This window comes from Cygnus olor, chromosome 24, assembly GCF_009769625.2.
Source record: "Cygnus olor isolate bCygOlo1 chromosome 24, bCygOlo1.pri.v2, whole genome shotgun sequence".
Taxonomy (NCBI): domain Eukaryota; kingdom Metazoa; phylum Chordata; class Aves; order Anseriformes; family Anatidae; genus Cygnus; species Cygnus olor.
Window position 1 is genome coordinate 4891162 of NC_049192.1, and position 20361 is coordinate 4911522.

General features: G+C 62.9%; 1 protein-coding gene and 1 long non-coding RNA gene across 3 annotated transcripts; both read right to left on the reverse strand.

Moving 5' to 3' along the window:
* Window positions 1-1105: 1105 nt before the first annotated feature.
* On the reverse strand, window positions 1106-9767 carry GPR37L1 (G protein-coupled receptor 37 like 1). Its single transcript, XM_040535438.1, is given in 4 exon segments — window positions 1106-2389; window positions 5039-5875; window positions 5878-5900; window positions 9740-9767. Coding segments are annotated over 4 exon segments (1701 nt in total). The 3' UTR covers window positions 1106-1576.
* Window positions 9768-16654: 6887 nt separating this feature from the next.
* On the reverse strand, window positions 16655-17649 carry LOC121059313. Of its 2 annotated transcripts, XR_005814482.1 has the most exons (3): window positions 17540-17649; window positions 16997-17179; window positions 16655-16902 (listed from the first exon to the last, which is right to left on the reverse strand). It is a non-coding gene; the product is annotated as an uncharacterized LOC121059313 (long non-coding RNA). The 2 variants fall into 2 exon arrangements; XR_005814481.1 differs by having other exon boundaries at window positions 16997-17649.
* Between the last annotated feature and the right edge of the window lie 2712 nt (window positions 17650-20361).

The window sequence follows — 20361 nt, forward strand, 5'->3', positions numbered from 1 at the left end:
GCCTTGCACTGGGACCCTGCATCACCCGCAGCCCCCCCCTTGCTCCTTCCCTGCCCCCAGCCTGGCTCCCTCCTCCCCACGCACCCAGCAGCAACAAGCCGCCCATTGTTTGCCCTTGGCCGGGGCTCAGGACGGAGCGGCACGGAGCGAGCGCATGAGAGCGGCCACCTCTCCCTGCCTCCCGCCGCCCCCACGGGGCTGGACCCCACCAGGACCCTGCTTGTCCCCCAGCCAGCCTGCCAGCCACCCGCACCCCATTTTTTGTGCCTGCACCCCGAGCTGGGACCCCCCCCCTTTTCTCCCCTCCTTGAAGCCCCCAAACCCCTGCGGCACCAGCATCGCCAACACCAGCCCGAGGAGGTGGGGGGCGGGGGGGGGGGGGGGGCGCTGGGTTTTGGCGGTGGAAAAGAAAAACCCGATTTTGTGCTTTGGGAAGAAAACTGGGGCTTTTGTCTCCTTGGTAACGGGGCTGAGAAAGCCAAGCTCGGTGGGTGCCGGCGGCGCACAAAGCCCGCAGTGAGCCCCCCGCATTCACCCGGCCGTAGCAACCCGTCTCCCTCGCCCCGGCATCCCACGGGCTGGGGCGGGCGCCAGCCGCACACAAGGAGCTTTCACAGCCCCTGCACGGGGGGGGCCAGCACCGCCAGCCTGCCCCCGGCCCGCTCCCACCTTCGGGGTGCTCTCAGCGGCCCCAAAAGGGAGCAGGAGCCCGGGGCGAGGGGGAGGCTGTGGGGTTTGGGGGAGCCGGTGGTGTGAAATCAGCGTTTGGGGAGCTCTTTGTGCTCCCCCCCCCTCCCCGTGGGCAAAGGATGCTTGGGGTTGGGTGGGTGAAAGCCCTTACTGGGACCAGTTCAAAGCTCCGAGCCTGGTGCTCAGGGGGCTCAGCAACACCCCAGAGGGACTGGGACGGGGGAGCTGGGCGCCTTTCCCCGTCTCCTTTAGGTGCTGCCTGCCCCAGTGGGACTGCTTTCCTGCCCCTGTGTGTCCCCTCACGTCCTCCCCAGGCTGCCCATGCCCACCCAGAGCCCCCCAGCCCGAGGGAGGAGCGGGGGTCCCACTCAGACCCCCCCCCAGGCACTGCTGGACAGCTGCAGGCACGACGTGCTCTAGCTTACTGGTTTATTGAGCTCTTACAGGGCACTGCTGGGACCCGCTGGTGGCTGGGACCTTCCCCTACGGTGGAAGGGGGCCGGCAGGAGGGGACGGGGCAGGACGAGGGCAGGTTGCGTTTGCTAAAAGTCCTCTGCGAACCCTCCTTGGTATCGGAGGGGACCTTTCCTGCGCAGCTCCATCACCGGAGCAGCACCCCCTGAGCCCGGCCGGGCAGCAGGGACGGAGGGTGCAGGATGGAGGGTGCTGCTGTCCTCCCAGCCTCCGGGCAGAGGCGAGGAGGCCGCCGACGTAGCCACGAGGCCAGGACCCCCCCCCCCCGCCCAACACGGGGTCGGAAGCCCCCCGGCGCAGCCCCTGAGCTGCTGCTTCTTGCTTTGCTCCACGTCCAGACACGGGCACTAAAACGACGTTTGGTCTCGGGAGGAGGTGGCAAAACGAATCTCTACAGCCCCCGGGGCGGCGCTTAGCACGGCGTGCCTAGGGCCAGGAGGGGCGGGGGGGACTCCCGGGGCTTGTCGAAGAAGATGGAGGAGGACATCTCCGTTTTGAGCTTGCTGTCGGCGCTGCCCTCGCTGGAGGCAGCGTCGGGGCCACAGCCCTCGCAGCAGCAGCAGCAGCAGTCCATGAAGGCCTGGCCCAGGGGCCTGCAGAGGCACAGGAGCAGGACGGGCGTCACCGAGCACTTGAAGAAGAGGAAGAACTGGTTGATGAGGCCGAGCAGGTCCAAGGTCTGCTTGGACATGTCAGGGGACATGTAGGCCACCACGATGTTGCAGACGTTCTCGGGGGTGGCGCAGAGCCCGTAGACGACGGCCAGCCCGATGATGGTGCAGTTCAGGTGCCTCTCGCACTGCCCGTGCTTCGTCCCTCGGCTCTCGGCCTTCTTCTCGCCGCCGCCGACCCGGCGGGTCACCAGCTGGCAGCTCACGGTGAAGAGGACGGGCAGGCAGAAGTAGCAGCCGAAGTACCACCACATCCGCGCGTTCTGGTAGGTGAGCACCAGCGAGTAGACGGACTCGGGCAGCTTGGCCGAAGGCCTCATGGTGCAGTACTCCGACACCGCGCCCGACACGGGCGACGTGTCCTGCGCCAGCTGCCAGAGCAGGATCTCCGGCACCGAGAGCGTCATGGAGCCCACCCAGATGACGGCCAGCTTGGCGATGATGGACTGGCACCGCTCGATGGGCCGGGCGCTGGCCTGCGGGCTGGTGGCCGCGTGGAACCGGTCGATGCCCAGGGCGCAGAGGCTGAAGGTGGTGACTCCCAGCGACGACACCTAGCAAGGGGGGAGGTAGAAGTGGGTTTCTCTACAGGGACACCTCAGGGGGTTGGTTTTATCACCTTGGGGGTTTGGTTTTATCACCTCAGTGACCAACCCCCAACTACCCAAGCCCGCAGCCCTCGAGCCTTTCTCCCTGGTTTTACGGAGGTCACGGCCTGTGGCTGCATCCCAGGTTTGGGGCCGCTTTCCTGTGACTCCTGAAAGGGCACGGGATGAAAATGTCCCTTTTTGACCTGTCTGTCCCTGCTGAAAGGGCACGGGAATAAAATGTCCCTTTTATGCCCTGTCTGTCCCTGCCCCGCTCCCCATCCTGCAGCAGGGAAAGGCCTCGGTGGGTGGCTGTCTGTCCATCCAGCCGGGGTGGGGATGGCAGGATTGTCCCTCAGGCTCTTCCTCCTTTCTGAATGGGTTTAGGAGAGAAAAAGCAGGGAGCATCGCCCTCAGCAGAGCCTTCCCAGGGCCCCCCAGCTGCCCCGTCCCTGCCCTGCCTCCTGCTGCCCCAGCAGCCCAAAGGAGCCGGAGCTGCCCTTGTCACAAATCAGCTCGGGGCAATTTCCGCTGCATTGAAAATGGCAGGAAAAACATCCCTGTATGCCAAGGGGAAGAGGCCAGAGGAGGCAAAGGGAGGGCTGGCAAGGCACTGAGGGTCACAATCAGCATTCAACGTCCCGGCTCCGGGGACGCAGCATCGCTCAGCGCCAAGCCCCAGGAGCACGGCGCAGTCACATGCTGGTGCCTCCTGGCCCCGGGGCCGTTCCTGGCCTCACGAAGCCACCCACCAATAGGTTTGGCAAGAAAAAGGGCTGACACCCTGACCCCAAACCAGGTCGGGCATCCCCGCCCAGCCTTTTGCAGTGGTCCTGGCTCGGCCTCGTGAGCGTTGCAGAGCACAGCCACTCGTGCCCAACACCCAGTGTCACCATCCAGCTACACTCAGCAGCATCTCCCCTGGCTCAGCACCACAGCCCCAGCCCAAAATTTCCTCCCTGCCCCACCACCCAGGGCCACTGCTCGTGTCCCAGCACCTCTGCCCCACAGCCAGATCCACCCTGAGCATCCAGCATGGATGCTGTGTGCCACCACGGCGCTGGCCGTGCCACTGCCTCTCCTCCACCCTGTGCTGTTCCCCAGTCTCTCCTCTCCCTCCTGGTGCCCATGGTCCCAGCGTGCAGCTCGGGCTCAGCACAGCACCCTTCCCCTGCGACCCAGCACCGTGGGGGAGAGCAGATTTGCTCCTGGTGGGGCCCATCCTGCAGCCTGAGATGTTTGCACCGTGCCGGGACCGTGCCTCCCTGGGTCTGTGCCATCAGCAGCCCCCATGTCTCAGCAGCCCTCTTGCCCCCTGGGGGGACGCAGCTGTCCCCAGGGCACCGTGGTGCTGCTGGGTCACTGCACTCGGAGATGCCACCTCCAGGAGAACCCCCCCACGGACATGGCCAGCTCCTGGGGTTCAGGCCACGGCAGGCCCTCCTCAAGAAGGGGGCTGGTTTGGGGACTGCCCCCTTTCCTCTCCATATTCCTGCCCCTCTCTGAGTCCTCTTTCTGCATGGCCGTGACATGGGAGGCCTGAGGTGGAGGAGAGGGATGAGACCCCCCAGAAAGGAGTAGCCCCTGCCTGCTGAGCAGTGGGGATGTGGCTGGGAGGGATGGGACTGCCCCGTGTTTCCTCCAGCAAGCACCAGGGCCGTGCCTGGCAGCTGGCACACAGCTGTGGGCACCATCGCCCAGGCCTGCACCCAAAGGACCCAGCAGCAGCACCGGGTGCCAAGCTGTGACCCCCCTGCCTCTGCAGACCCCCCCCGCCTCTGCAGAACCCCCCCCCCTGCAATGGCACCCAGGAGTCCTGCGGGTCCCAGCCTCCAGCAGAAGCGGGACAGCTCAGGGGGATTTTGGGGAGGGGGTGTGATGGGACGTGTGCCGTCGAGTGGGCCTGGCGCTTAGGGACGTGGTTCAGTGGTGGACTTGGCAGGGTCAGGTTGATGGTTCTGCTTTACGATCTGAAGGGTCTTTTCCAACCTAAATGGTTCTGGGATTCTTCGAGTCTACATCCTGGGGCCATTTTTTGGCTGTCTGACGGGTGTGGGCATGGAGGGGGCCAGCGGCACAGGGGATGCCCCACAGCCTGGGTTTGTTCAGTGCAAGAGCAAGACCCTGCAAAAACACCCGGGGAGTTTTTCCTCACCCCACCTGTCCCATTACCACGACCCCAGCAGCCTTTTCTAAATGGCAGCCACCCCGTCCTACGTGGGGCTTGGGGATCAGGAAAAATCTCAGGTTCCCGACCGTAATCCTGCCCCAGCACCGCTCCCCAGTGCCCCACCTGCAGCCCCCTGCCCTCAGTCCCCCCCAGCAGCCACCACAGCCAGCACTGGGGGTGTCGGGCTGGGACAGGGACAGACGGACGGACGGATCCCACGGACAGAAGGCTGGACAAAGGAGGGTTTCATGGGCTCTTCTCAGCCCTGGGAGCACCGGTGCTGGCTGCAGAGCCCAGGGCAGAGGCAGCAGGAGGGGTAACATTGGGAATGTCCCTCGGCTCCTTGCAGAGCCCCGTGGTGGGGTCTGGGACACACAGCCCCTGTGCCAGTCCCCAAAACAAGGGGGCAGAGAGGAGCCCCTGGAGGGCCCCGCGCAGCCCCTTACCTCCATGAAGGGCACGATGCGGCACGAGATGTCCCCCAGCAGCCTCTTCTTGGTGATCTCGTTGAAGATGACCACGGGCAGGCAGAAGAAGAGGATGAGGAAGTCCCAGAAGGCCAGGCTGGCCAGGATGGAGTTCCAGGCGCTCTTCATGTAGTAGTTGTGCCACACGATGCACATCACAGAGAGGTTCCCGATGATGCCCACGGCGAAGACGATGAGGGACAGGAACATGACGGCGTAGGCGCTGTACGAGTTCTCCGTCACCGGGTACAGCGGGTTCTGGATTTGCAGCCTCCTGTCGGACACCGTGGTGAGGTTTGCTCGGGGCTCGACCCCCTGCCCGTCCGTGGGGACCCCTCGCTGCTGCTCCGCGGGATCCGTGCTGGAGGGCACCAGGGCCTTGGTGGGGTGCAGGCTGGCGGAGTTGATGGGCCGGGGGAACTCCACGCGCACCCCCGGCACGTATTGCTGCACCGATTTGGAGTCCTCCACCGTGCCCCGGCGCAGCCGCACCTCCGGGGCGATGCGGGGCAGCGTCCTACCTCCAGGCTGCCCGGCTGTGCCTCGCATCGCCGCGGTCCCCAGCAGTGCCAGCAGCAGGAGGACGAGTGAGGGCGGCGAAGGCATGGTCCCCAAGGCACCCGCTGGAGGAAGAGGTCGCAGGAGATGCAGCAGCCCCGAGCGCAGCAACCCCGGGGCTGCGGGGAGCGAGGGAGGCGTCTGGAGGAGCACCCGCTCTGTCCGGCTCTGGCCGCTGCTCTGGGCTCTCCGGAGAGCTCTGGGCAGAATAAAAGCTGCTGGGGAGAGGCAGAGCCAGGCCCTCTGCTGGTCACCCACCCGCTCCCGGGGAGGCTGCCAAGCACTGCAGAGCCACGCCAGAGCCTGGGCCAGGCATCCCGGCACGTCCCCACGGCACCCCAAATCCCCCTGGCACCCCCCAGAGCAGCCCGGGCTGAGGATGCCGAGGGCTGAGCACCGGGGAGAGCTCAGAGCTCAGCCCTTGCCACCTGCCAGCCCCCAGACACGGGCACTGCGTGTCCCCTGTCCCCTTCCCTGCCACTCTCAGCCTGCACCCAGGATGTCCTCGAACAGCCGGGCCACTTGGCCAGCTCCCTGGTTAGGAGCGGGATGTGGGTGCAAGGAAGGACAGGCTGCCCTCCGGCACAGCTCCTTGCTGCTCTGGGGCGTCAGATCTGCTGGCCCTGCTCTCCCAAGATTTATTGCTGCTTCCCCTGCTGATTTCCCCCTGGGACAGGGGTTTGGATAGGACTGAGGGTCCCCGATCCCCTGTAGCCACCTCTCCCCATTCCCATCAACTCTCCTGTCACAGGCCTTTTGGATCTCTCAAATTCACAGGACAACAAATTCTGTAAATTAAACTTTATTTTAAGAGCTCCATTTGGATCTCTCAGATTTACAGGACAACATATTCTGTAAATTAAACTTTATTTTATGAGCTCCAGGAGCAAAAAGAAACAAAAGCAACAAGCAGGGGCTCTGTCCCTTTTGCACTGCCTAGCCTAGCAGGTGAATGCAGGAATTCATCACTTTAATTCACGAGGTTCCCAACTCACAAATTCTCTGCTGCGATTTGTAACTTGTAAACCACGCCTGCGTTAACTTCTCACCCGGGCACCCGGGGACGAAGCAGTTCCCCAGCCAGCAGTGGGAGCGCTCGCCCTTCCTCCTCCATCCTCAGGGTGCAGGAGTCCCCACGGCACACGGGGAAGCACGAACCCTCAGCAGCCTGGCTGCTGCTGGATCTGCTGGATCTGCTACAAAAGCCCATCGACACGCTGCAGGAGACGGCGAGCTGCAGGTGACGGCTGTGTTCTGCCCATCCCGCCCTGCCTATGTGCTCTCATGTTGGTCCCAGCATGAGTTAAACATGCCAAAAGCTGAGGTCAGACATGGTGCCCCTGCACCCTCAACCTCTCCTCTGTGCTCCTGGTCCCCTGTCTCTTCTCTCCCCTTGCACTGTCACCTCGTCCCCGTGACTGCAGCACCCTAGGGACCAAGGTCCGGCTGGGAACAAGCCCGGTGGCACAGAGGCAGCCCACAGGGATGCAAGCCAGGATGGAGGTGGTGGGGTTACCCCAGATCTGGGGGGCTCAGGTCTGTCCCTTTTCCGTGTGGGGCGGTGTTGGAGCCCAGAGGGTGACGGCAGCTGGCAGGAAGCAGGACATGTGCCGACGAGGTGGGTTTCAGCAGTGGCATGCTCCTGCTGTGCTCAAAATCATGTTGTGGGCAGCCGGCCCTTGGTGCTCGGTCACCTCAGCTGGTGGCAGAGACTCCCACGGCCCCCCGGCCCTCCAGGGGAGGCAGGAGGAGGCTCTGCTCTCCCACCACTTGGCCCAGTGCAAGCCCTTCCTTCCTCCCTCGTAGGCTCTCCCCACTGCCTGTGATGCTGCCAGGCAGCAGCGGCCCCCAAAATTCTGGGCTCACCAGCAGCCCAGGGCTGTGCCTGGCTTCTTGCCTCTCTCATGTGGCTTCTCCCACCCCCCAGGTGCTGCTCCTCGTCTCCTGAGAGCGCTGTGCTTTGTGAGCATCGTTTGGATCCGGCCGAAGGGGAGCAGAGGATTTCAGCTCCTGCTGGGCTCTGCAGGGGCAGGCGGTGGAAATGGCTGAGGTCTGTCCTGGGAGCAGTGGGTGCACAGAGACAGGCACCTCAAGGGGATTTCTGGTCTGGTGCTCCCCTTGAAGTGAATTCTGGTCCGACTCTCCAATATCCCACCTGCAGGAGGGGAAGAACAGCTCTGCCAGAGCTCGATGATGCCCGAGGGTCGTGCAGGATCAGGCTGCAGGTGGCTACAGCCAGGGGTGAACCTGTGAAGGGTCAGGAGACCAGCCCCAGGGGTTGTGACTGCTCTGGCCTGGGCCCAGCAAACCATATCTCAAATGAGCCAATGTTCTCATTAGCGGGCAACAAACCCCTAAAACGTGTGAGCTGTGAATGCTGAAAACTGGTGTGCAGAGGGGCACGGCGCTGTGCTCAGATGTGGGGACGCAAGCGGAGCCAGGGCACAGCAACTTGGGCAGCCGAGCACGGCCGGCGTTGTAATTATGTAGGAGATGGGGAGCTGCTCCCTGGTGTGGTGGTGGAGGTGGAGGGGGAGGAGAGGGAGATGGAGGAGGAGGAGGAGGAGGAGGAGGAGGAGGAGGAGGAGGAGGAGCAGAGCCTTCCCCAGTGCCCGCACCAGCTCGGAGGAGGGAGCCCTCGGTGCGCTCCTCGGCTGCTGGCAGGGTGCTGGCAGCTGGCACCCTCAGCCCAGTGTTTTTTCTGGAAGGAGAGGGAGCTATTTTTAGTTTCATTTCATTGCTGTTGCACAACAGCCAGGTGTGTCAGGGAACTGCCTGAAGACAACAGCAGAGTTCACTGGGGCAAGGTGACACCTGGGTGCCACGGTGGTGACCCCGGCGGGCTGCCCGAGCCGCCGCCCCGAGCTCCTCTCCCCTTACCCCTCGTCCAGGAGCTCCCCCAGCAGAGGGTCCTGGCTGCCCCCAGTTTGGGGGCCAGACAGCAGCCCCAGACACTGGGAACCACACGTTTATCTCCTCCAGCCCAGATTCACAGACAGGCTGAGGCTGTTTCTCGGGAGATGGGTGTGTGCCTGCGTCCTGCAGACGTCTCCGGGGAGGTGCTGCATCAGTCAGAGCTCCCAAGTGTGACCCGGGAGAGGTTTCTTCCCAAATCCCCCCTTCCAGATACTTCATCCAACCTAAGAATCACGTGTTCCCACCCTGGGCCCATGGGGACAGCACCCCACGGTAAAAAGTCCAGAATTATCTAATAGAAATGGGGCAAAGCCAGAAGAGTTTCAGAGTCACGAAGCCTCTCAGCTTCACCTCCTAACCACTGCGCCCACACACGGCTGAGATGGAGGAGGCTGGAATAGAAATCCTGGCAGCGATGTGCCCGAAGCGCCCACAGGTGTGCTGACGGGGAGCCGGCTGGGTGCCCGTACATAGGGATGTGGCTGCCTGTGCACGGAGCCAGGAGCATGTCCTCTCAGAGGTGACAGCACCAGCGATGCTGAGCTGTTTGCAGGAGGGACAAGCTCCTTGTGGCGTGCATCAGACGGAGCCCTGGGGGTCTCCTTCATGTGGCCATGTGCCTGCTGCTCGGCCACCAGGGGCCACACCACCGTGCCCAGCCATGTCAGTGCCGAGCAGACTCCCCAAAGCCCCTGGGACATCCCGAAGCCATCCACCTCGTGCTCCGCTCTCGTCAGGAGCACAGCAGACCTGAGCAGTGACCCACCTGCTGTCACCCACCCGCCTGGTGGCACCTCACACGTCCCCTCTTGCTGGGGTGGCCGGAGGGGCAGGCGAGAGCCAAACGCTTCCTGAGAGGAGGAAAAGGGCTCCCTGTTGTTTGCACCTCCAGCCTCCACAGGAGCAAAGCAGCAACAGGGGGTTGGGCACGTCTGCCCTGTGCCCTCACGGTGATGTGCTTGCTTCTTGGGAAAGTGAGGAGAGGGCAGGGAAGGGACACGGCAAACATGGATGGGGCTGGTGCAGGCACAGCTGCTGAGCGAGGACGTGGGGCTGTGGACGCGGGGCTGCTGGAGGTGGGCTTGGGTGAGGACACCCTGCGGTGGGCACCAGCACCACTACAGCCCCCATTCCCCCTGGTCTCACTGCTGGCAGCCGAGACCCTGCTCTGTGTGTCCGGATTAACCCCACGTGTGCTGAGCCCACCTCGCTGCGGGATGCTTGGCGTTCCCATCGGGGTCCTGGCAGCGCCCACCCTGCACGCTGGTGGCTCGGCCCGGAAGCTGGGTGATTTTTTGGGGTGAAGCAGCGATGTTGGAGCAGCTTCTCCAGCTGCTCAGGAACCGTGGAAGGCTTCCGCGAGCTGCCCATGGCTTCTCTATCTCCTCCCCAGGAGCTCGTGCAGAGCAAACCCACGGGGCCGCCGGTTCTCCTCCTCCTCCCTGCAGGCAGCGTTCCCACCAGGAGCCACATTAAAGCATGATGTGAAGGCTCAGCCTGGCTCCGCAGTGGGGAAACCAGGAGGGCGAGGGGGATTTCTTTGAGCAGGAGCTGCCGGGGCTGCCTGGGGGTGGCCGGGCTCTCTGCGGGGCTGGGGCCATGCTGCCTGCACCGGGAGGCGTTTTATCGGCCTTTCTGTTGGCAGCGGGGCGGTCGCTTTGTGTCCAGAGGGAGGAACTGACAGCCCAAGGCGAGTTCAGCTTAGGGAAAAGACAATATTTGCCAGGGCAATAAAACAAGTCGTGTCCTGGAAGCAGTGAGAGGCTGCTCGGGGAGGCGCCGAGCTCAGCCCCTTTGCCCGAGCCCACTCGGCTCTCTGCCCTCCAATCCCCTCTGCAGGCAGGAGGGCTCACAAGTGCACAGCTGCGACTGGGAGCAAAACCGAGGTCCCTGCAGAAAATAGGCCATCTTCAAACCCTCTACCTTCGTTTTGTTGGGGGAAAGGTGTTCTCTCTGTTTGCTTCAGCTCGGTGTCTCCGACTCTTCTGGTGACCCCTCATTTTTCCCTGCTCTGGGTAAAACCTTGGGCTCCCGAGCTGCTGCGTCCCCTGCTCAGGCTGTGCCACGCTGCAGCTGGGGGCTTCTGAGCTGTACAGAGCTGGGATTTGGGGAACTATCGCAGCATCCCCTCCTTAAGTCCTTGGGGACATCACCGGTGGAGTCCTGGCTCCTCCCGCAGGGTGGGGGCTGAAACCCCCTGGGGTGCAGGGCGCAGCCGGGGCCGTGGGGCTCCCAAAGGGGTGAGGGGATGGTGCAAGGCCACCGCTGCCATCCCCACCGGTGTCGGCAGAGGGAGAGGCGGTGTGGGTGCCCTGCGATTGCAACCCCGGTGCCTGCCCCAGCGCTGGGAAGCCCTGATGGAAAATCACCTGCCCGCAGGAGGATGGGTGCTGAGCAGCCCTGCGGTGCTGTGCGAGCACGGCGCTGGCTGCCTCCCGTGCGCTGCTCGAACCGGCCAAGGTCAGGGAGCAAAAGTGAGGGACAAGTGATAGGATATGGGGAAACAGTCTGAAGTGGTGCCGGGGGATGTCTAGCTTGGATATGGGGCAGAATTTCTTCACGCAGAGCGGGGTCGGGCATCGGAACGGGCTGCCCAGGGAGGTGGTGGAGTCCCTGTCCCTGGAGGTATTTAAGAGATGTGGACGTGGCACCGAGGGACGTGGGTTAGTGATGGGACTCGGTAGGTCAGGTTGGTGGTGGGACTTGGTGATCCTGAACTTTTCCACCCTAATAATTTTATGATCCTGTGGTTTGTGCTTACCGGGAACACCGTGGCTTGGTGCCCGAGTGCCATGGGGCTGCCAGGGGGCCTGGTGGCACTGTCACTGCAGGATGGGGCCATGCCCAGCGCTGGGCACAGACAGACCTGGAGCAGTGTGAGGGGCCGTGGTGCACCCAGGGGGACCTGGCAGTGAGCAGCTCGCAGCGGGGACACAGATCTCCACGCTGCTATTCAGAGCCCCCCACCCCAAATCCAGGCTCGGTCTCCTGAGCTGCCTCTCCTGGTTGCCCCCCATTTCCCTTCAAACCAAGTGGCTCCTCACCACGGCACTGGGGGCCTGACGCTGTGAAGTGCTGAGCATCCCCAGAACTGTCCATCCTCGCTGGTGGCTGCCACCAGGCCCTGCAGAGCCAGCACCACTGTGCGCCCCGGCCTGCGGGGCGCTGCCAACCGGGGACCCTGGGGACATGCAGGGCTGAGGGGGGGTCTGCCTGCTCGTTGTGCACCAAGCCAGTGCTGTGAGGGTGCTGGGGAGGGTCCTGACCGTGCCCTGGGCTGCCCACAGCCCTGCTGAGCCCCAGGCAGGGGGATTTGCCCCCAGAGCGCTGGCGGGGAGCGGAGCACCGCGGTGACATTTGGCAGCTGCCGCAGTCGCCCCACCCTGGGTGGGGACGAAGGTCACCCTGCAGAAAGTTCGGCTGCTTGCTGACGGAAAAAAATGGGGAAATTCCCTGCTCTGTGCGCATGCAAATGAGGGCCGGGGCTGCGGACCCTCTGCCCAAGAAGCCCTCCCCTTCTCCAAGACCCCCCAGTGCTGGGGGGCTCTCCGTGCTGTCACCTCCCAGGCCACCAGCTCGGCACAGTGGCCTCAGGAACCTGTCCTCCACCTGAGATGTCCCAGCCACAGGGGCACAGCTGCGTCCCCAGGGCAGCCCATAGGTGAATCAGGGCGGGAATAAGCCAGAAAGCCCCCCTCCTGGCCCTGATGGACCCAGAGGAGCCTTTGCTGGAGCCAGCAAGGGCACTGCTAGACCTCAGGTGCCACGGGTGTCCCCCGGAGCTGGTCCTGTTCTCATCGTTGGCACCAAAGAAGTGGGGAGAGGATCGTCCTGGGGAGCAGGAGCTCATGGCGGGGGGCACAACCATCACCTGTCCGTGCCCTGCCCTGCAGGATTGGTGCCTGTGGGCAGCGCCGTGCTAGGGCTGTGCCGGTGCTGTGTGGCCACACGCAGGTGATGGGGTGCGCAGGACCCCTCCAAGGTGCCGGAGACGCACGGGATCGGCACTGAGTGCTCTGAAGGTGCCTACAGACCCGGCTCAGGATGGAAAACCCCCGAGCCTTTGCCTGAAAGGCCCTGTTCCACAGGGATGTGGTGCTGAGCAGCAGCTCAGAGGAAGCTGGATGATGCAGGTGGGGGGAAGGCAAAGCCTCCCTCCCAGACGGAGAAAACCCCAGGAGCCCTGCGCAGCTCTCCCTTGCTCTCTCGTGACTCAGCCCCGCGCAGCGAGCTCCTCAGCACCGAGACACCGACCCACAGTGCCGCCAGCCAGCAGCCCACGACGTGCTGGGGTTTCTCCAGGCTGCAGCGAGGCAGCAGCTCGCAAGACGCTCTCCCTGAGATCCAGGTCAGTGCCTCCGGCGCCGGTGGCCCTGAGTCACCGGGTGACGGCCCCATCCTGCCGGTATCTGCCAGGCGTGGCAGCGTGACGCGAGCCCAGCTGGCCCACGGGTGATGCAGCAGTAATTGCAGCGTGGGGCTGATAGCCTGCCCGTGCTCCTGCCCAGCACTCGTGACTGTAGGCGGGGGATATCTTTTGGTTACTCACACCTCGCCGAGGCAGCTGCCAAAAGGCTTAACAGCTCGGCTGATAGGCGTCCCGGCTCCGCCAGGGTTTGGGCCATTGCCCCCAGGGAGAAGCTGTCTAGCTCCAAGGAACGCTTCTGGGACTGGTGGCTGACTCCTCGCCCCTCTGGCCCTGTCCCCTGGCAGCAAGGTGCTCGTGGCCATGGGCACGGGCTGCTGCCTGCCGTGCCTTGCTCGCCTCGCCGGGAGCTGCCCCGCTGGCTCATAGAGTCACAGAATCGTCAGGGGTGGAAAATCCCTCCCAGATCATCTGGTCCAACCATCCCCTACCACCGATGTCACCCACTGAACCGTGTCCCCAAGCACCAGCTCCAGGTGCTGGGACCAGAGCAGAGCCATGAGCAGTCAGCTCATGGGGCACAAAGTCCTGCCCAGCCTGGAGGGTCTCTCCCTCTTTGCGGGGTCACGCAGAAACGCAAGCACTTTTCCTGAGTTCACTGTGTGGGAGCAAACCTGGGGCTGCCAGCACAGAGCAAAGGCAGAGGGGATGTGGGACAGAGAGGCAGCGGGGTCCGACTGGTGATGTCCCACCGGCACCATCCATGGCACAGCACAGCGTTGTCTGCAGGGTGCTGCGTGAGCCCCAGAGAGGGGAGGAAGGCACAGAGCCACCCCTACCCCATGTGCCCAGGCTACTGCAAGCTCCGGCTTGTGGCTAAAATAAAAAAAAACAACCAACAAATCACGAAATGTGGGAACATCTAGGACTGCCTGGCAGATAAGGTGCTGCGGGGAGGAAGGTGTGTGAGCCAGCGCCGTGCCAGGCTCGGGGCGGGCGGAGGGCAGGGTGCCAGACCGGTGGTGGTGCTGCCGGTGGTGCCAGGACGCAGCGAGGACGGACACTGTGGGAAAAGCACTGGGGAGGACGTCCCTTCCACCACCTGAGCCACTCGATGGCACGGCGCAGCTGCAGGTTCCACCAAACGGCGCTGGGTTTAGAAATAAAATGGTGAGGAAATCAGCTCCAGATTTTAATAGGACATTTTCCAAATGAAGCAAGGATGGAGATCGTTCGAAGTACATCTTAACCTGGAACTGCCCTGAAAAAGTTCTTAAAACCCCTCCTTGGTCAAGGCAGCTCCCATCTTCTGCAACCCAAACTGCCAAACCTTACTTGGAGATTTTTTTGCATTGGACAGAATCTCGGGCCAGCCCTAGCACCATTAAATGTGCCCCTTGTTGAGCAGAGCGGCTTTCTGCGGCACCACAAATGTTCCTTATCAAAGAGCAAAACTGCTTGGATGGATTTCAGTGGACCAGCCTGCAGATCGCACGTTGCACCCAGAACTGCGGAGCACAGAGCAGGATCTTGGCAGGATCGGGGCACAGAGACTGTAAATAAAATGTTAAAATTGGTCTGAAACGTGGATGGAACTTCTCAACGTGAAAGCGCCAGGAGAAGCACCGGGGCAGGGGTTATGTGAGTGGCCTTTGTTGATAACCAGTGGGACCAGTGACCCGGCAGGCTGATAAGCACTGAGAAATGCAGTGACCCCACTAACTCCAGGAGCTCCGAGTGCTCAGGGCAGGGCGATGGTGCCGACACATGCCCCATGTCTCCCTCCATCCCAACCCTACAGCAGCCAAAATGTACCCAAAACGAGGAAGCACAGGCGAAAAGCGGCTGCACTGCCTGAATCTTGTGGAGGGTGAGGTGAGCAAGGTTTGGAGATAAAAGGTCCTGCCCGAATAACCACTGATGCCTGTGCAAGTCCTGTCCCCGACCTGCCCGGAGGATCCCGCGGGACGCAGAGGGGCTGCGGGCATCCTGCACCCCACGTGCCACAGCGCAGAGCTGGCCGTGCACCTTGGGCAAACGCCCTGCGAGGGAGGGAGGTCGGGAGGGAAGGGTGAGAGACTGAGTCGGCTTTGTTTAAAACAGAAATCCCCTGCCACCGAGGCCTGGCTCGGGCTCTGCCACACGCTCGGAGGGCAGTCGTGGCTTCTCCCGTAGCACCGCGGTTCTGCTCCGCTCCCACCAGCCCCGGTCGATCAGTGCCACAGGGGTCGGGAGCTCCCTGGAGGCAATTCCTGCTTCGGTTTCAGTCCCAAATGGTCCCTGGCACTTGGGGACAGGGCTGCTATTTCCGAGCTCCAGCACGGTTTTTGGTCTACGATGCCTTTCGCTGCCCACTGGCATACAGACACACCTCCGGCCCCCAACCCAAACACACCTCTGGGCACCTACTTTTATGTGCTTTTTAAAAAATAGCAGTTTGCTGAAATTACTTTTCTCTGTCACGATTTTCTCACTTTTATTCCTGTCTCTTCAAGGATGCTAGATGGGGTCCCGCAGTGGGGTCCGTGCCCAGCACCCCCCTGGGAGAGGAGCCCCGGGGGAGCTGCGAGAGCGAAGAGCAGTGCCCAGACCCAGAGGGGGACCCTCCTCCTCCTCCTGGTGGAGCAAGGAGCCCTGCACGATGGTCCGAGCTTGAAGCCAGGACCTTACCCACCGTCCCAAACGATTTCATGGCCTTGGATGGCCGAATCCTGCCCCTGCTGTGCCCGGAGGAGGAGCGGCGCCCTCCCGCACTGCTGGGCAGGGTAGGTGGTGTCTGCACGCCCCTGAGTCAGCCCGCAGGAATGCAGGCAGATGGGGTGGCAGGGGAAGGACACCAACCTGTCACCACGCTGCCGGGGAGGTGGGGGGGGAGGACCAGGGTCTTTCGGGGACCTCTTCCCCTGCAGGGCGTCGCGGTCACGGGCACCTCCGCCCCGCTGCGGGCACGCACCCCTCGGGCACCCCTTTCCCTACCGACCCCAGCTCCCTGCAGCGAGGGCGTGCAGGTAGCTCCTGCCAGCCAGGTGTGGGACCCCCCAGGGGACCCTCCAAGGCCACGCCAGGAGGCGGGGGCACCTCTTTATTGCTGGCAATAAAGGCGAGGACAGGTTTTGACGGCCTTTAAGAATTAAGCCATTTCCACAGCGGCTGCTTTGGCCTCTGAGCCTTGCTCACGTCCCCCTACAAGAGGGATGCCCGACGGTGATCGTGGCCCTGGTTATCAGCGTAGGCCACTCTCATTATTTCCTCTTTAGGGTTTCTCATGGTGCTTTCACACCCAGCCGTTCCCACACACACACTTCATCCATCCCCATTTTAGCCCGTCTGTTACAGGGCTCTACAAGCAGGGCACTGAGCCCAGCCCAAATCGTGGCTCTGATGGCCATGACGATGTCCTAGGACAGAAAAAACAGCGCTGTAAAATCCGCAGAAATATTTATGTGCAAGATGGACTCAATTAAAATCAAGAAACTGAGAAAACAAGGAAATTAAGCCATTAAAGAGGCCACCAAAAGAGTAAAATGTCTGCTGATAGCACGGAATTACGCAGAGGTGGTACTGGAGGCGCTCAGTAAATGTACACTGTTTGTCCAGAGAGATTCTAGCAGTATTATAGCAAATGTTTTTTAAAAGCAAGCGCGGGAGCCTGCTGGAAGTAAAGTGATATCTTTGATTAAGTTATAACCGTGTCCAAACACAGCGAGCAGCACGGAGCAGAAATGGGGGCAAGTGAAACGCGAAACCACAGGAAGGCGAGCCAAAACTTTTTTTTTTTTTGAGGAGCGACTTGCTAAAGGCATGAAAACTTACATTCGAACTAACGTTCAAACATTTTTTAAGTACACAGAAGGTGGTTGCCTGCCAAAAGGGCTGGAGCCAACGAGCGGCGGGGTTCACCGAGAGGGAAGGCAAAAGGCGCCGGCGGTGAGCCCCGGGGTGCTGCAGGGGAGCTGGGGAGCTTCCCGGGCTGGGCTCTGCACAGCGAGGTCAGGACAGGTGCCTCGAATGGGAAAAAAAAGAAAGAACACATTAGTTTGCATGAAAGGAGAAAAAAAAAAAAAAAGCAGGACCTTCACCCAGAGAAATGTTCTCACCCAGAGGTGAGGGGAGTGCACCAGACCCTGTGGGATCCCAGGGGAGCCTCATGGGGGGGATCAGTGCTGGGCTACAGGGATGAGCCGGAGTGATTTCGGCTTTGGGGGCCTCTCTGGAGGTGGAGGGCAGTGCTGAGCCCCCCAGGGATTCTTAACCAGAGCACCGAGAGCCCCAGGAAGCCCCTGTGGTGCCAGAGGACCAGCAGCTAGGTCAGCACACGTCTAGCGGCTCCCACGGGGGTCCCACCAGCACCCACGGGGATCCCTCCATCACCCTACAGGTGTCCCACCAGCACCCACAGGTGTCTCACCAGCTCCCATGAGGGTCCCATTAGCACCCATGGGTGTCCCACCAGCATCCATGGGTGTCCGTCGATCACCCCACAGGGGTCCCTCCATCACCCCACAGGTGTCCCTCCATCACCCCATGGGTGTCCCCGCATCACCCTACAGGGTCCCACCAGCTCCTATGGGTGTCCCCCCATCACCCCACAGGGGTCCCGCCAGCACCCACGGGTGTCCCACCCCCGTGCCTGGTCTCACCCCGGTCCCAGTCCATGCCCATGGGGCGAGGCAGGGGCAGGCTCCCTCACTGCCCCACGGGACCCCCCCCTGCCCACCAGGCTCCCCCCACCCCGCCCCATTCGCCACCCATGGGTGCTGCCCCCAGCAGCAGGATCCAGGCTCCACCAATGAGCGCTCAGGAGGGACCAGGGCGGCCAATCAGAGCCCAGCTCTCACCATCAGTACTCAGGAGAGCCCCAAGCAGCCAATCAGAGCCCGCCCCTCACCCCCCCAGCTGCGTTCTGATTGGACCTGGCTGGGAGCCCCCAGGTTACCGAAGGGTTGGACCAGCGAGCAAAATCACTGCTGGGAAAGAAAAAAAAATAATTAAAAATGACGTCAGAGCAGCCGAAATGGAAATTACCGGGATCACGTGACCCCGGGGTGCCTCCCTCGGGGAGGCCGAGGCCGGCGAGGAGACCGTGGAGGCTCCTGGAGGCTGAGGCTGGTGAAGGGTTGAGGCTGGAGGCTCCTCCTGGGGTCCCCCCCGTGTCCCACCGGCCCTGCTTTGAGCGGAGCAGCCCGAGCCCACGTCCCAGCGGAGCCTCCGCACCCTCTGTGGTGACCTCTTCCTGGGGCTGAGGTCGGTGGAAGAGACCCCGGAGGCTTCTGGAGGCTGAGGCTGGTGAAGGGTTGAGGCTGGAGGCACTTCTTGGGGTCGATGTGTCCCACCAGCCCTGCTCTGAGCACTGCCAGTCCAAGCCCATGTCCCAGTGGAGCCTCCACAACCTCTGTGGTGACCTATTCCTGGGGCTGAGGTCGGTGGAAGAGACCCCAGAGGCTCCTGGAGCCTGAGGTTGGTGAAGGGTTGAGGCTGGAGGCCCCTCTTGGGGTCCCCCCCGTGTCCCACCGGCCCTGCTTTAAGCGGGGCAGCCCGAGCCCACGTCCCAGCGGAGCCTCCGCACCCTCTGTGGTGACCTCTTCCTGGGGCTGAGGTCGGTGGAAGAGACCCCGGAGGCTTCTGGAGGCTGAGGCTGGTGAAGGGTTGAGGCTGGAGGCACTTCTTGGGGTCGATGTGTCCCACCAGCCCTGCTCTGAGCACTGCCAGTCCAAGCCCATGTCCCAGTGGAGCCTCCACAACCTCTGTGGTGACCTATTCCTGGGGCTGAGGTCGGTGGAAGAGACCCCAGAGGCTCCTGGAGCCTGAGGTTGGTGAAGGGTTGAGGCTGGAGGCCCCTCTTGGGGTCCCCCCCGTGTCCCACCGGCCCTGCTTTAAGCGGGGCAGCCCGAGCCCACGTCCCAGCGGAGCCTCCGCACCCTCTGTGGTGACCTCTTCCAGGGGCTGAGGTCAGTGGAAAAGACCCCGGAGGCTTCTGGAGGCTGAACCTGGTGAAGGTTTGAGGCTGGAGGCCCCTCTTGGGGTCGATGTGTCCCACCAGCCCTGCTCCCAGCAGGGCAGCCCAAGCCCACGTCCCAACAGAACCTCCAGGGCTGAGGCTCAGCAGTGGGCACGGCAGCTTCATGTGGTTCCGTGAGCTGCCCCGCACCTGGCCTCCCTCCGGCTGCTCCGGGGATGGGTGCGGGACCACCCGGTGCAGCCCCACAGGTGGTTATTCCCACCGAGGAACGAGGAGCACACCTCGCCTTCCCCCAGAGATCACGGGCTGCTGGACCCCCCCAGCGAGCTCCCCACACGGGACCCCCACCCCTGCCCCGGTGCGGCCGGGTGAGCAGTGCTGGCGAGAGCGCGGGACCAGGGCTTTGTTTTGTTTTGGTTTGGTTTGGTTTGGTTTTTTGTTTTTGTTTTTTTTTTTGCCACTCGTCCATGGCAAAATGCTGCGGGTGGTGCAGGCTGGGCGGTGACTCACGGGCCGAGAGAGGGCAGGTCCCTGTCCTGCTCCTCCAGCTGCGAAACTGCTGAAATTCCTCCCGGTTCTGCTGCTCGCGGAGCCCCACGGGACGGCACCGAGCCGGGGGAGGGAAGGTGCTCGGAGGCTGGCAGGGCTCGGAGGGGAGGGATCCTGCTCATGGCAGCCTCTGCTCCACACCACCTGGGTCCTTTCACATCCTTTTTGTGGCCAACGCACCCCCCCCCCCCCCCGTGCATCCCCTGTGTCACAGATCTGCGGTGTCACCGGGCTGGGGACCGATGGGGACGGCGCTCTCTCCAAGGAGACAATTCCATCCGATTCCTGGTTGCCGTAGAAACTGGTTATTTTTGTTGTGCCTGCTCTGTCCCCCGCCGTTATGGATACAATAATTGAAATAAAACTTAATTTCAGACGCGGAGCCGGCTGGAGGGCCAGGGGTACCTCGGGGGGTGCCGTCTGCCAGAGCCCCCCAAGCTGCTGCTGGCCGGGCGGTTTCGGGAGGAGAGCAGGTACCAAACGGGGGGCATCACTAAACAAGGATGGAGAGAGAAGAGACTCAAGTCTGGGGGTCTCAGGGTGAGACCCCAGCCCCAATTTGCCCTGCCACGACCATTTTCTGGCCCAGGGGGGAGCGCAGCCCTCCCCACCCCGCTTCGTGCCCCACTCCCCGCGTGTCCCCGTGCCACCGTGGGGCGGTGGCCGCCCGGGGCAGGTGGCAGCCACCCATCGTGTCGTCACCCGCTCCTGCCAGCCGGCCCCAGGGAGAGGCCGCGGCGAGGGGGGAAAGTCACACGAGTGGGAAAACAGGAGCAGCAGAGGAGCTGCGTCACTGCTTTACAGCCCTGGGATGTGCTGCGCGGCTCCTCCCCGGACACCCTCTGACCCCATCGATTTGGGCACGAGTTTTGTAACCCACGGGAGCCAAAAGCTGCTTGGTCCTGCTGCACTGGGGAGGCTGTGGGTCCTCCCGTGCCAAGGCAGGGCAGCCAC